The sequence below is a fragment of the Magnolia sinica genome, chromosome 13 (assembly GCF_029962835.1).
Source record: "Magnolia sinica isolate HGM2019 chromosome 13, MsV1, whole genome shotgun sequence".
NCBI classification, from domain to species: Eukaryota; Viridiplantae; Streptophyta; class Magnoliopsida; order Magnoliales; family Magnoliaceae; genus Magnolia; species Magnolia sinica.
In genome coordinates this window covers 43,887,038-43,900,645 of record NC_080585.1, presented here as the reverse complement: position 1 = coordinate 43,900,645, position 13,608 = coordinate 43,887,038, and the positions used below count along the sequence as shown (strand labels likewise).

Below are 13,608 nucleotides of genomic sequence, written 5' to 3'. Positions count from 1 at the left end.
CCGATGAAATTAATTTCGTAGCTAAAAGCCACCTTTAGCGATGAAAATTTTTATCGCTAAAGGGCATTTTGAATTTTTGAAAAGAGAAAAAAATCTCGAAGTTTCCTTTTACCAACGAAATTAATTTCGTAGCTAAAAGCCACCTTTAGCGATGAAAATAATTTTCGTCACTATAGGGTGTTTTGAATTTTTGAAAAAAATAAAAAACTTGACAAGTTCCTTTTACCGACGAAATTACTTTCATAGCTAAAAGCCACCTTTAGCGACGAAAAAATTTGTCACTAAAGGTGTTTTAAATCCTTGAAAAAAAAAACTGGAAAAGTTTCCTTTTACCGATGAAATTAATTTCATAGCTAAAAGCCACCTTTAGCGATGAAAATTCTCGTCGCTAAAGAGTGTTTTAAATTTTTGAAAAAAACAAAAAACTGGAAAAGTTTCCTTTTACCGATGAAATTAATTTTGTAGCTAAAAGCCACCTTTAGCGACGAAAATTCTCGTCGCTAAAGGGCGTTTTGAATTTTTGAGAAAAATAAAAAACTCAAAAAGTTTCCTTTTACCGACGAAATTAATTTCGTAGCTAAGAGCCACCTTTAACGACGAAAATTTTCGTCGCTAAAGGGTGTTTTGAATTTTAACAAAATTTTTTTTTGCGCTGTCTTGGAAATGTTCGCGGTAAGACTTTTACCGACGAAAATGTTCATCGGTAAAAGTGTTTTTCCTAAATCTTTTTCCCGACGGCTGAAAATTGTCAGTAATAATGTAAAAATGTTTTAATTTTTAAAATTTTTTGTCGGTAAAAATGTGTATATATATATATATATATATATATATAGTTTTTATGTCATATGAGTGGAAATTTTTTGTATATATATAATTAAAAGGTAATATTTAAATGATTTGTAATATCACATGAAAAAGAATATTGAGAAGTTTAGAAATTTTAACAATTTTTGAGAAAAATTTTGAGAACAAAATGATGCTTTTGAAGAAAAAAATTGGCAATTTGAAATTTTTGAGAAAAAATTTAAAATATGAGAAAATTTTTGAGAATTTGAAAATAAAAATTCAGAATTTGTTTTTTAATTTTTTTTAAAAAATATTTTATAATAAAAATGATATTTTGTTAAAAGAGTAAGAAAAATATACATTTTGAAAAAAAAATGTTATTTTTAAATGGACATTGAAATTTATTTGTGAAAAATAAAATTACTAAATTATTAGGCATATCCACTAGTTGAACCTTTAATCGTTTTCGGACATTCTAATCAGTTCAAATTGAAGAGTAAATAACTTCAGATGTTTAAATCAAATTTCACTGAAATTGTTGATCAATCTTGTATGCCCAATATCTTTCTCAAATGTAGCCTGATTTAGACGAGTAACTAGTCGAATTGAGAGCATTGATCAGTAAAATAGAGTGAATGGACCAGACATATAAAATGGGCCAAATATTCTGGTCAAAATTGTGACCCAACTTACTAACCTCGTGAGAACTTAAGAATTGATGTTAGTAAGTTTTGTGGGCCCCATCGTGATGTGTGTCGAACATCAACACTGTGGATTTGATGTGTCCATTTTAGGTCATGAGATATCTCAAAAATCATCTGTATACGAAACTCAAATAGGCCATACCATCTAAAACTATGTGAAGACATCCTAAAAAATATAAAAGCACTTGGTGGGGCCCAAATGAGTTTTGGATGCGGTTGAAACTTGGTCTGACCCCTCAGCTAAGTGGGACACACATAATGAGTGGGTTGGAAATGTGAATCACATTTAGGCAGGCCCAATATATGATTATGAATGTTTTAAGGAAACCCTTCTCCACTACATTTAGGTGAGTTACTCGTTATCCCTACCAGAGTAACCTCTGTGGGGTCCATTGTTATTTATTTATTTTATCCACTCCATTCATCTATGTTAATAGATAATTTGAGGTCTAAAGGACAAAAAGGAAGCATATCCAAAGCTCAAGTGGACTACACCACAGGAAATAGCGTAATTGAACCTTTACCATTTAAAATTTCTTGGAGCCCATAGAAGTTTTGGATCAAGCTGATGTTTGTATTTTCTACTCATTCATATATTTTTGATATTATGAACAACCTTTAACCATTTTTGGATAATTTGATCAGTCCAGATTGAAGAGTAAATAACTTCAGACGTTTAAATCAAAATTCACTCAAATTGTTGATCAATCTTGTTTGCCTAATATCTTTCTCATATGTAGCATGATCAGGGCGAGTGACTAGTCAAATTGAGGGTAATGATCAGTAAAATAGAGTGAATGGACCAGACATGTAAAATGGGTCAAATATTCTGGTCAAAATTGTAACCCAACTTATTGACACCCTGAGAACCTAAGAATTAATGTTAGTAAGTTTTCTGGGGCCCATCATGATGTGTGTCGAGCATCAACACTGTGCATTTGATGTGTCGCCTTTAGCTGATGAGATATCTCAAAAATCACCCGTATACGAAACTCAGGTGGGCCATACCATCTAAAACTATGTGAAGACATCTAAAAAAATATAATAGCACTTGGTGGGGCCCACATGAGTTTTGAATGCGGCTGAAACTGGGTCTGACCCCTCATCCAAGTGGGACACACATAATGAGTGGGTTAGATATGTGAATCACATTTAGGCAGGCCCAATATATGATTATGAAAGTTTTAAGGAAACTCCTCTCCATTATATTATGTGGTGTGGCCCACCTAAGTCACGGATTGACATTCTTTATACCATTCAACGCTTTTCTTGGATCATTTTAAGATATTAACTTAAAAAAGGGGTGGGTCCAAGGCATAAGTGGACTACAAAGTGGGGATTGAACGTCCACCATTAAAAATAACATTCACAGAAGTTTTGGATCAAGCTGATGTTTGTGTTTTCCCTTCTTTCATATCTTTTTGATATTATGAACATGATGGATGACAAATAAACATTACTGTGAGCCCAACGAAGGTATCAACGGTGGAAATCATTATTCCACACTGTTTTGAATGACATGGTCCACTTGAGTTTTGGATTTATCGAAAATTTGGGATCAACCCACACCATTCATCCATTTTTTGAGATCATTTTATAGAATTATCCAAAATGGTGATTTCAGTAATTTCATCATTTGGGGGGGGGGGGGGGAACAGTGCTCAAGGAAGAAATAAAGGGTCCTGATCATTTGCAGCATATACAAATGGTACAGAATCCATACGACCATTGTTTAGTGATAAAAACCATTGATGGTATGGGCTCCACACTAACTATCCATTTGTGGACCACTGATTGAAGGGCTAAAATCCTTCCAATTTGGAAGATTTTTAAGGCAACCCCTACAGACACTGGGACTAATCAGATCAACTCCTCAATTAGAGAACCTGGTCCCAAGGACACTGCCAAAGGATGATCCGTCCCGAGAAGGATAAGCGGTGCTATAGCCTTCGAAATGGGGTCATGTTCATTGATCCAAAATGTTTCAAAATGCATGAGATCAAATATGTAATTTTACTAAGCCCATCAAGATGAATATTTAAGCTAATTCTTAGGCCAAACTACTTATCAAGTGGGCCATAAAAGTGGATGAAATACATACCATTAAGTATAAATGGTCCATATATAACAAAATTAGAATTATCATTATCATCCAATTTTTAGAATCCAAATACATGAAAATAATTAAATAAAAATTAAAAAATAAATGCATTAAAAGAATCCAAGGGAGCATTTTAGGATAAGATTTGTGCAGCCCACCTTAATATATAAATAAATAAATAAATAAATACATAAAAAGAACCCATGGATGGATGGGGTGGATCAAAGACATAAATCACGGTGGATCCCACGGAGATTACTCAGTACCCGATCCCCTACCATCAAAATGCTTAGCCGCGTAGTTGGCACGTGTTCTTGTAAGAACTTTTTGAGAACTCTTAATAAGCTATCTTAGTCCAAAATCTGAATGGTCCACGTGATGAAGCATCCCATGAAACCCATAGGGCTCAACTTTTACATTGATCCAAAACTTTCGTGGGCCATGTCAAAAGAAAACAATTTTCTCGTTTGATTTTCATATCACTTTTTTATGACCCACTGGAGTTTTAGATCAGAGTGAAAATCAGTCCCTGGGGGTTTAATGGGATGTTTCATCACATGAACCGTTCAGATTAGAGTCCCATGACACATGTGGAAAGGTTCGCACATGCGCACGTGCACAGGTGAGCATGCATACGAGTAACACTTAATCCACTCCCGTTTTCAAAGAAGAAAAGGAAACATTGCGATCAAACCCTACCATTTTAGGGAGGAGTAGAGAGGGAGGGCGGTCGTTGCAGACAGAGAGAGATATTGCAGAGAGGGAGGGTGGTCGTTGCAGAGAGAGAGAGAGAGAGAGAGAGAGAGAGAGAGGGAGGGCGGTCATTGCAGATAGAGAGAGATTGTAGAGACGGAGGGAAGTCGTTGCAGACGGAGAGAGAGTGCAGAGAGGGAAAGTGAGAGATTGCAGAGAGGGAGAGCGAGGGATTACAGAGAGGGAGAGTGCGTTTCTCCATCTTCCCCTCTTTTTAAATCTCCAGCAACATTGAGGTATTTCTCTCTCTCTCTCTCAATCTCTCTCAATCTCAATTCCGATTTAGGGTTTTTCAGATTTTAGGGTGGATTCCACCGGAATGTTTATTTGCCATACAACTTGTTGATATGCTATGTGGGGCCCACGGTGATGTTAGTCGCAATGGGCCGTGTTGCCCGCCTTACCCAACAATCCGACCTGGATTTAGGGATTTTAGGGCTTACAGATTTGGGGATTTCAGTTGTTTATTATGGCAATGCTATTTACATATGGTGTTAATGTTCAAATAGTTTCAATTATTCCAACATGTACAGAAATGCAGGAATATAGATCTAATTTTTGATGTATTTCTTTGTATAGCCGAAGCATTACTTGCTTTCAAGAGTGCCGTGGATAATCCCTAGCAGTTAAGTAGTTGGGTTGGGAAATACCCTCTGTAATGAATCACCATTCCCATTTTCTGTGAAAGTGATTAATGCTTATCTATTACATTTATTTTTCATATTGGATTGGCGATGTCTCCATTGAGCAACAACTCCTTGTTTCTGGAATATAGTGTTGCCGCACAGGTGTTTTTACTAAATTCTTTTTATCCCCATTAAAGTTCATGGAGTTGTTGCCTTAAGGGTACAAGCCGTCTTTTGATTTATTTTTTTCCCATTGAATGTTCATGGAGTTTTAGCTTCTACAGATCAGGCTTTTTTTTTTTCCCATTGAAAGTTTGGGTTATTGAGAAGACTGGAAAGATTTACTGGGTATGGGATTCGAATGATTTTGGAAAATTAGTAGGTTCATGGAGTTTTAGTTTCTAAAAGGCCTACCTTTTTGGTCCACATTGCTAAAATCGTCTGTTAAGTTGATATAGCTTTCATTTTTAAATTACTTCCCTGTGCATGTTAGGTATTTTAAGGAAGCACAAATCTTATGAGATTTGAGATTCAATTGGTCTAGAATCAGCACCTGAAAGAGTTTCAGTGTTTTAAAGAGCTGGATTTTTTTAAAAACAGTTTTTTAACTCTTTCATTGTAAGTTTGGATTTTTAAGAACACTCAGAAACCTTTTGGGATATGAGATTCCATAATGTAAATACCTCCTACTTTGGAGCTTGCATTTGGAACCAGTCAATAGGCTTGTTTTGATTTGTATGCTTTATTCAGCTCTCACCGTACAAACTAAATCTTTTATCATTCCCATTCCTCAATTTCACCAAAAGTATGGATTTTCAAGGAAAACCCACAAATTATTTTGGATTTTGAGACTAAAATCTTGAGGAACTTGCTTATTTGTCATCTTGAAATTATTTGCCATTATCATAATTGTTTATTGTATCATGTCCTCACTGTTGCTTTCTTTTTCTTTGAGACTATATCCTATGCAGTCTCCTACTCACTTTCATTTTTTTTTCTCTTTTGGCTTTCTGAATCCATGGCTTCCTCTATCAATAATAAAGAAATTGTATAAGCACTTTATTTGTCGGTGTCTGTTTTCCAACATTGCCAACTTGAGGCAAATTTACTTCTCAGGATATGTTAACGCTGTTGATATTGTGCAGAGTGTTCCTGTGCAAGCTGGGCAAATACCACTAGTGTTTTTAGCTTCTGTATATATATATTCTTCCTGACATATGAAGATTTTTTTTGTAACTTTTAGCTTTTGAATTATTGACATGTAGAGTTGGCAACTTTTGTTGTTTGACATGAATCATTTATGGCATGCTACTTTATATTCATCAGTTGGCACAAAAAGGTAAGCATCACTTTTTGTTAGAGTGGAGTAGATGTAATGAATACTGTTATTTTTGTTCTACTTTAAATTTAATGTATGAGTTTGTACCATTTCTGAAGGTCCATGGAAGAAAAGAACCTGCCAGAATTTGGTATTGTCACTCAATGCATTGCGCCTCAAAGTGTCAATGACCAATGCCTGACAAATATTCTTTTGAAGATAAATGCCAAGGTGAGCTATCACTGAAATATCATGTCCCTTCCCTATGGTTCCACAGGCCAGTTCGACGTGCTATTAATTGTGGCAGTAAGATAAGATGCATGATTTTCCTTTTCAATTGTTAGTCATAAAGTGACAGTACTTGTTTCAATTTTCTTGGATGGATGATGAATGTATTTGTGAATGTAAATGAAAATAAAGAACTTAATATATATATATATATATATATATATATATATATATATATATATGTGTGTGTGTGTTATCAATGGAGGATACCTTGTTTAGGGGGACATGAAATTCTTGTAGCTTATGGTATGGTGCCCCAATATTGGTTGTATGTTACTAGTATGTAGTAGATAATACTAGGTTCAATAGTAGATAATACTAGAGAATACCTAAACCCGATTCGAACCCGAAACTGAACCTGCTTCCCTAAACCTAAACTTAAACCTATAACCTAAACCTAAACTTATAACGTAAACCTATAACGTAAACCTAAACCTATGACCTAAACCTAAACCTATAACCTAAACCTAAAACCTAAACCTAAACCTAAACCCTAAACCTATAACCTAAACTTATAGCCTAAACCTAAACCTAAAACCTAAACCTACACCTTAACGTAAACCCGATCATAAACCCGAACCCGATTTCCTAAACCTAAACCTACACCTAATTCTAACTCAAATCCCTAAACCTAAACCTACACCTAATCCTAATCTCAACTCCCTAACCTAAACCTAAACCTAAACTTGAAAACACTAACCTATAACCTAAAACTAAACCTAAACCTTAACCTATAACCTAAACATATAACCCATAACCTAAAACCAAAATCCAAACCTAAACCAGATCCCGAACCCGAACTCGATTTCCTAAACCTAAACCTTAACCTATTCTCAATTCCCTAAAGCTATATAACCTATAACCTAAACCTAAACCTAAACCTAAACCTATAACCTAAACATAAACCTAAACCTAAAACCTAAATGTATTCTCAAATCCCTAAACCTAAACCTACACCTAATCCTAATCTCAACTCCTTAACCTAAACCTAAACTTGAAAACCCAAACCTAAACCCGAACCCGAAACCGAACCTAATTTCCTAAACCTAAACCTTAACCTATTCTCAATTCCCTAAACCTTAACCTATAACCTAACCTAAACCTAAACCTAAACCTATAACCTACGCTCATAACCTAAACCTAAACCTAAACCTATAACCTAAACCTGTAACCTTAACCTAAATGTAAAACCTAAACCTAAACCTAAAACCTAAATGTATTCTTAAATCGCTAAACCTAAACCTAACTCTAAACCTATAACCTACAACATTAACATAAGCTTATAACCTAAACCTATAACCTATAACATTAACCTAAACTTATACTTATAACCTAAACCTATTCTCAAATCCTAAAACCTATAATGTAAACCTATAACCTAAACCTAAACCTATAACTTAAACCTAAACCTTAACCTATAACCTCTAACCTATAACCTAAACTCAATTCCCTAAACCTTAACCTATAACCTAACCTAAACCTAAACCTATTACTTACACTTATAACCTAAACCTAAACCTGTAACCTTAACCTAAACGTAAAACCTAAACCTAAACCTAAAACGTAAATGTATTCTCAAATCCCTAAACCTAAACCTATAACCACTACTAGAAAACTGGGCAAAGGCTACGGATAAAAGCCATAACTAAAGGCCTATGGCTGCGGTTATAGTCCGTATCAGGACCATAGCCATTGGTACCGTAGCCATAGGTCTTATAGCTATGGCTACAGATTTAAACCGTAGCCATAGAAACAATAGGTATGGCTTAAATCCGTAGCAATATTGTCCGTAGCTCTAAACTATATATAGCTATGGATTATATCTGTAGCTAAAAGTGGAGCAAGAACCATAGCAATAGGCTGAAATTAGTAACAGCTACAGTTTCGAGATAAAGGGCTACGGTTAATGGCTGTAGCTATGCCTATTTTTTTTTAAAATTAAATAATTAAATAAAATATAATAATGACATATCTTACCATTGTAGTACATGCTGAAATGGCCAAGCTATATGTCCTAGAGGGGGGGTGAATAGGACTATGCAAAATTTAAAACTTAATATTGCGGAATATGAAACAAAGAATAGATAGCACTATACACCAATCACAGTATAGGAATGGAAAGCAACCTAAAATAGAGAAATTGAAACAAAAATTGTTCTAAGGACAACCTTATACCAAAAACCAAAGTTTATGGTAGGACAACCTTATTTCTAGAACAAATAGAGAAACAGAAGCTCAACGTAATAAAGAGATAGTAAAAATATAATGCTGAAATGTAAATCTAAATTATTACAACATTTCCCACTGTGGTTGAAATGAAATGATTACAACATTCACGTTCACACGTACATTCCACAATTCTGAATGATAAAGATAAGAAATATAAATCACACATCCACAACACAAAGAATTATAGTGGTTCGCCTGTGTGTTCACCAACTGTTAAACAATAGCCACACAGAATGCTACTCCACTCCTAATATCCCCACACACTATCAAATAGGTTTTCACAGGTTCACTCAAAACCTTCACAATTGTGTCTTTTTCAAAGGCCTTACACAATTCAAAAACCCTCACTTCTGAGTTTTCTGGCTCTCCTCAGATAACCAATAACTTTGAGATTTTTCTGGCTTAACCTCAAACAAAACCAAACAATGTAAATTACACAAATTGTAAAATACCTGATTTTCTCCTTCGTTGTAGCAGCCCGGAAGAACCAAGTCGGAGTAGAGATTTGAATGTCAAAGTTCAATGTCCAATACTCACTTTATAATGGTTGTAGGTTCTAATAGATTTTAAATTAAAACAAAAGGGCTAGCTCTAATTGATTTTGATTCCAGAAAAAGGAAAACAACAATTCCTCTTTTCGGATTAGATTGGAATACAAGAAACAAAATCAATTAACAAAGCTAAAGAAAGAGAATATTAAATATGCACACTTAGCTTAAATGGAGCACCGACTTATCTCTCAGAAGACCGAATTAAATTAACTTAAATTTCCTTTTTTATTCTGAGATTCGTGCTCTAGTTATAGGTGAGCAAATCATGCCTTCGACTGGTCTAAGGACTTCTACGACTGGTCGTAGAACCAACAGATATTTGAAAATTTTGGGCGTAATAAGATTTGGCAGTTTTACGATTAGTCGTAGGTGGTATACGACTGGTCGTGGGTCTCCTACGAGTGGTCGTAGGTTTCACACAACTAGTCGAAGCTAGTCGAATTTCAGCGCTGTACATTGAGTCGTAGCTCTACGAGAGGTCGAAGAAGTAGTCGACACTGTACCTACGACTGGTCGAACAGTCCCCAGGACTAGTCGAAGCCTAACAGAAAATTTTCAATTTTTGTAACAAACTTACGACTAATCTAAGAAATGTTTAGACAGGTCGAAGCAGTGCTAGGACTAGTCGAACAAAGTCTAGGACTAGTCTTAGAACAGACCAAACTCACTTATAGAAAACATAAGAATTATGTATCTAGAATGACCTACTCTAAAGGTTAACCTAAGGTCAGTCATACCTCAAGAATGAAGTAAGGACATTGAACATAGGAGACAAGTGACCTTTGAAAGTAGTGAAGCTTGAAGTCATGTTGGAGCTCAAACTTGAAAGCTTCTTGAGATCTTGAGGTAGAACTTGAAAGCTTCTTGAGATTCTTGACTTGTGAACAGTGCTTGTCAACCTAAGTTGATCTTGAGTAGAGCATTGTTCTTCATAGATGCAAGCTTCACAACAGTGTCTTTGGCAACACAAATTTGACAACACAAAGGGCTATAAACTATGACACTTACACATGCCCTGATAGATTAACTCATATAAGCTAAATAGATAAATACTTCATGGCTAAATCATTCATTCATTCAATCAAACACAATTATTCATTCATTCATTCAAAAATACAATTATTCATTTTAATCCATTTACAAAAGTACAATACCAACATAATAGTTATATGTCTATTTAAAGTTCTCATTGACAGCAAGATCCAATGCCTTCTCGCAGCCAAATAGCTTCTCAACAATCGCAAGCGAGAACTCCGTGGATGTGCCTCTACTGGTTATCAATTCGCCATCAACTAACATCCTATTCTCAGCTTTGCTTTGATCCGAAAGCTTATTGCACATGACTGAAAATTAATTTCATCATACAAACAATGTAGTCATATGAAAAAGTTATGCCCCAAAACTGAATAACTAAATGATAGAGAAAAACGACAACAAGATGACATAAAAAAGAATGACAATACGCGGGAGCATACACTGATCTTCTCATTTCTTAACAAGCAAAATCTGCAACAGCCAAAGACAAAATAAACATTAAGCTATTCAAAATACCAACTAATATAGGTATAGCAATACCAACTAAATTTGCAAAAATAGAATAAATCAAAATTAGGGTGCTTCAAAATAAACATTTCAGCTAAACTCAACCAATGACTTGGGTAGAGTCATTCATATGGTCAAGGTGTCCATTAGTAAAAGTTAGGGTGCTTCAAAACTCCCACCTTTAGTGGGGAGAGTAATGCCTTCAACCAGGATACTACACATGTTACCCCAAACATTTTCCAATTATCTAACTTAAATATTAAATCATAAGCTGAGCTTACAAGCTTTTGAATTATGCTTAACAGTAATGTAATTCCAATTCTATCCACATTGCATGTGGGGTCCATAGGTTTTTATATATTTCAGAGGATGAACCAACGAGATGAATGGACACCCCAAACATCAGGCCATTCCAAAGCTAACATGGGCCACACCATGTGATTTTTTATGTTTTGAGCATGATTTTTTACAGTATGGTCCACTTGACTTTTGGATCAGCCTATTTTTGAGAGCCAAGGAGAACATGAAGGGTCACACATGATGCATTGATGGATGTCATGCACACATCACAATGGGGCTCCACACATTGCATAGTAGGTTAAGTTTAACCTACAGTGCTTTGTGGTGGATCAACCTCATGACAAAATCACACAGACTGGTCTGAACTTAAAAAATCCATGTGAGAATGTGAGTTGTTCAATTCAAGGCACATAAATCAAAACTTAATAGTAGATAGTTCCATTATTATAACAAAGTATTCTCAATTTGAAATAATTTTGTATATGCAAGTGAAAGATTAGGAACATACGCAATAGGTTCTCTAGTCATCACTCTTGTAAGGTCCAGCCCTTCATGTGTCTTGGGATCATTTTCTACATAATTTTGGACATAGATGAAAAGCTTACAAGCACGACGCTTTTCAAATAAGCCCATCAATGGAGATTTGAGGGCCTCCATGTCTGTTGCTTGATCCTTGTGAACCTGTTGCAACGATCAGCAAGTGTAGGCATAAGAACTACTGAAAGCTGAAGTGATGGCAGAACAGATCATCAACACATTGAAGTTTAACGAACAAAAATGGAGTTAATTACCGTTCCTTTATTAAAGACATAGCCCCCGTCCACAGCTTTGAAGCTTAGGTACTTTGTAACATCCGTATGAATAAGAACCCGAACTAGAGTACCATTCGCCATCATGAACTGGACCAACAAATATTACTCAAACAATCTTCATCATATAGAAAATCAATATTCAAGTACTTTCAACCCAAGGTGACCAACTGGAATCCAAAAATAATAAGAAAACCTTTAAATTAATTAGAAACACATTTAAATTGTTTGGGGAATTTTATAGAAAACTAAGAAAATATGATAATGTATTAATTTAAAGTTTCACTATCATTTCAGATGTTTTACTTGAGTTTCACAGTTGTTTCGCTCATATTTTACTTACTCTTGAGAAACGTTTCACAAGAGGTTTGCTTATGTTGCCGATAAAGGAAAAAAAAAGAAATGAAAAGAAAAAGAAGTTTGAAATGAGTTTCTCTTATGTTTTACAAATGCATCACAAGTGTTTCAAAGAAATTTTTTGAAACCTCAGAACTAGATATTGGCAATATGTTTCCATTGATTTGAGAACCCTTCAATCGAGAATGACTTGTGAGTTTATTTGATTTTTAAGCCCTAGGCATAGAAACAGTAGGCAGTTCTTGACAATTTTGAGATTTGATAAGACTTTATGCAGATGGGTTCCATTCAAAACATAGTTTATTATTGCTGTGTTGCCAAGGGAAACAGGGTTCTTTACACTTACAATGGAGGAGATCAAGAAATCGAGGCACTGGTTGCAGTTTGCTTAGAGAGAACCCCAGCTTTTCACATCTGGTATTTCGAAACGGTCGGGCAAAGGACTTATGAATTTCTAATGGAAGATGGGTATGTTTATTTCACAATTGTAGATAAAGTTCTTGGAAATGCAGGGGTCCTCCGGTTTCTTGAACATGTTAGGGATGGGTTTAAGAAGGTGGTGAAGAATAGTTCGAGGAGTAATTTAGCTGGTTCGAACCCCATCTGCATAGAAGAACAACTGGTGCCCATCATCTGACATTTGATATCCCCATTGGAGAATGTATCCCGATCAGAACCTGCAGATTGGATGGCTGAGAGGCCTGCATATCAGCTTAGCCCCTCCTAGTTCAACAACCAGATGGGCAACTCAGAAGCAGCAGCATCTATAAAAGCACCACTGCTAGGGAAGCCTAGTAAGCATGAAAAGAAGAAGATGAAAGATAGGTTAGCTGAACCTAGAGACGTCATTTCAGAGGATCATAGGAAATCTACAGATAGGGGAATCAAGATTGTTGTAGCTCCTGAATCAAACCAAAGTAGCGTATCTTCAATTTCATTGCAAAAGAGTTCGAGTTCTATGAGGATTAGAGGGCAACAATAAGCTCGTAGGATGTGGTGGTGTCATGTTTGGATGGTTCTCACAATTGATGTAGTTGTCTGCTTGGTTCTGTTTGGGATTTGCCACGACTTTCAGTGCATTCGTTGAGATAGCTCTCTTGATCTTGAATTGGAGTGGGATTATGCTTGTGTGGTATTAATGAGCATTTCTACAGAATCGATAGGTGACATAAATGCTTTTTACAGAAAACAAAAATAGTTTTACTGAGAAATTTGTAGGAACATTTTGCCGTATATATATTACA

General features: G+C 35.4%; 1 protein-coding gene across 1 annotated transcript; it reads left to right on the top strand.

The window, feature by feature from the left end:
* The first annotated feature begins 12,641 nt into the window (after positions 1-12,641).
* Positions 12,642-13,001, top strand: LOC131224255 (phytolongin Phyl1.1-like). Its single transcript, XM_058219790.1, has one exon. The coding sequence runs from the start codon at positions 12,642-12,644 to the stop codon at positions 12,999-13,001; it is 360 nt and encodes a 119-aa protein (XP_058075773.1).
* The last annotated feature ends 607 nt before the right edge of the window (positions 13,002-13,608 follow it).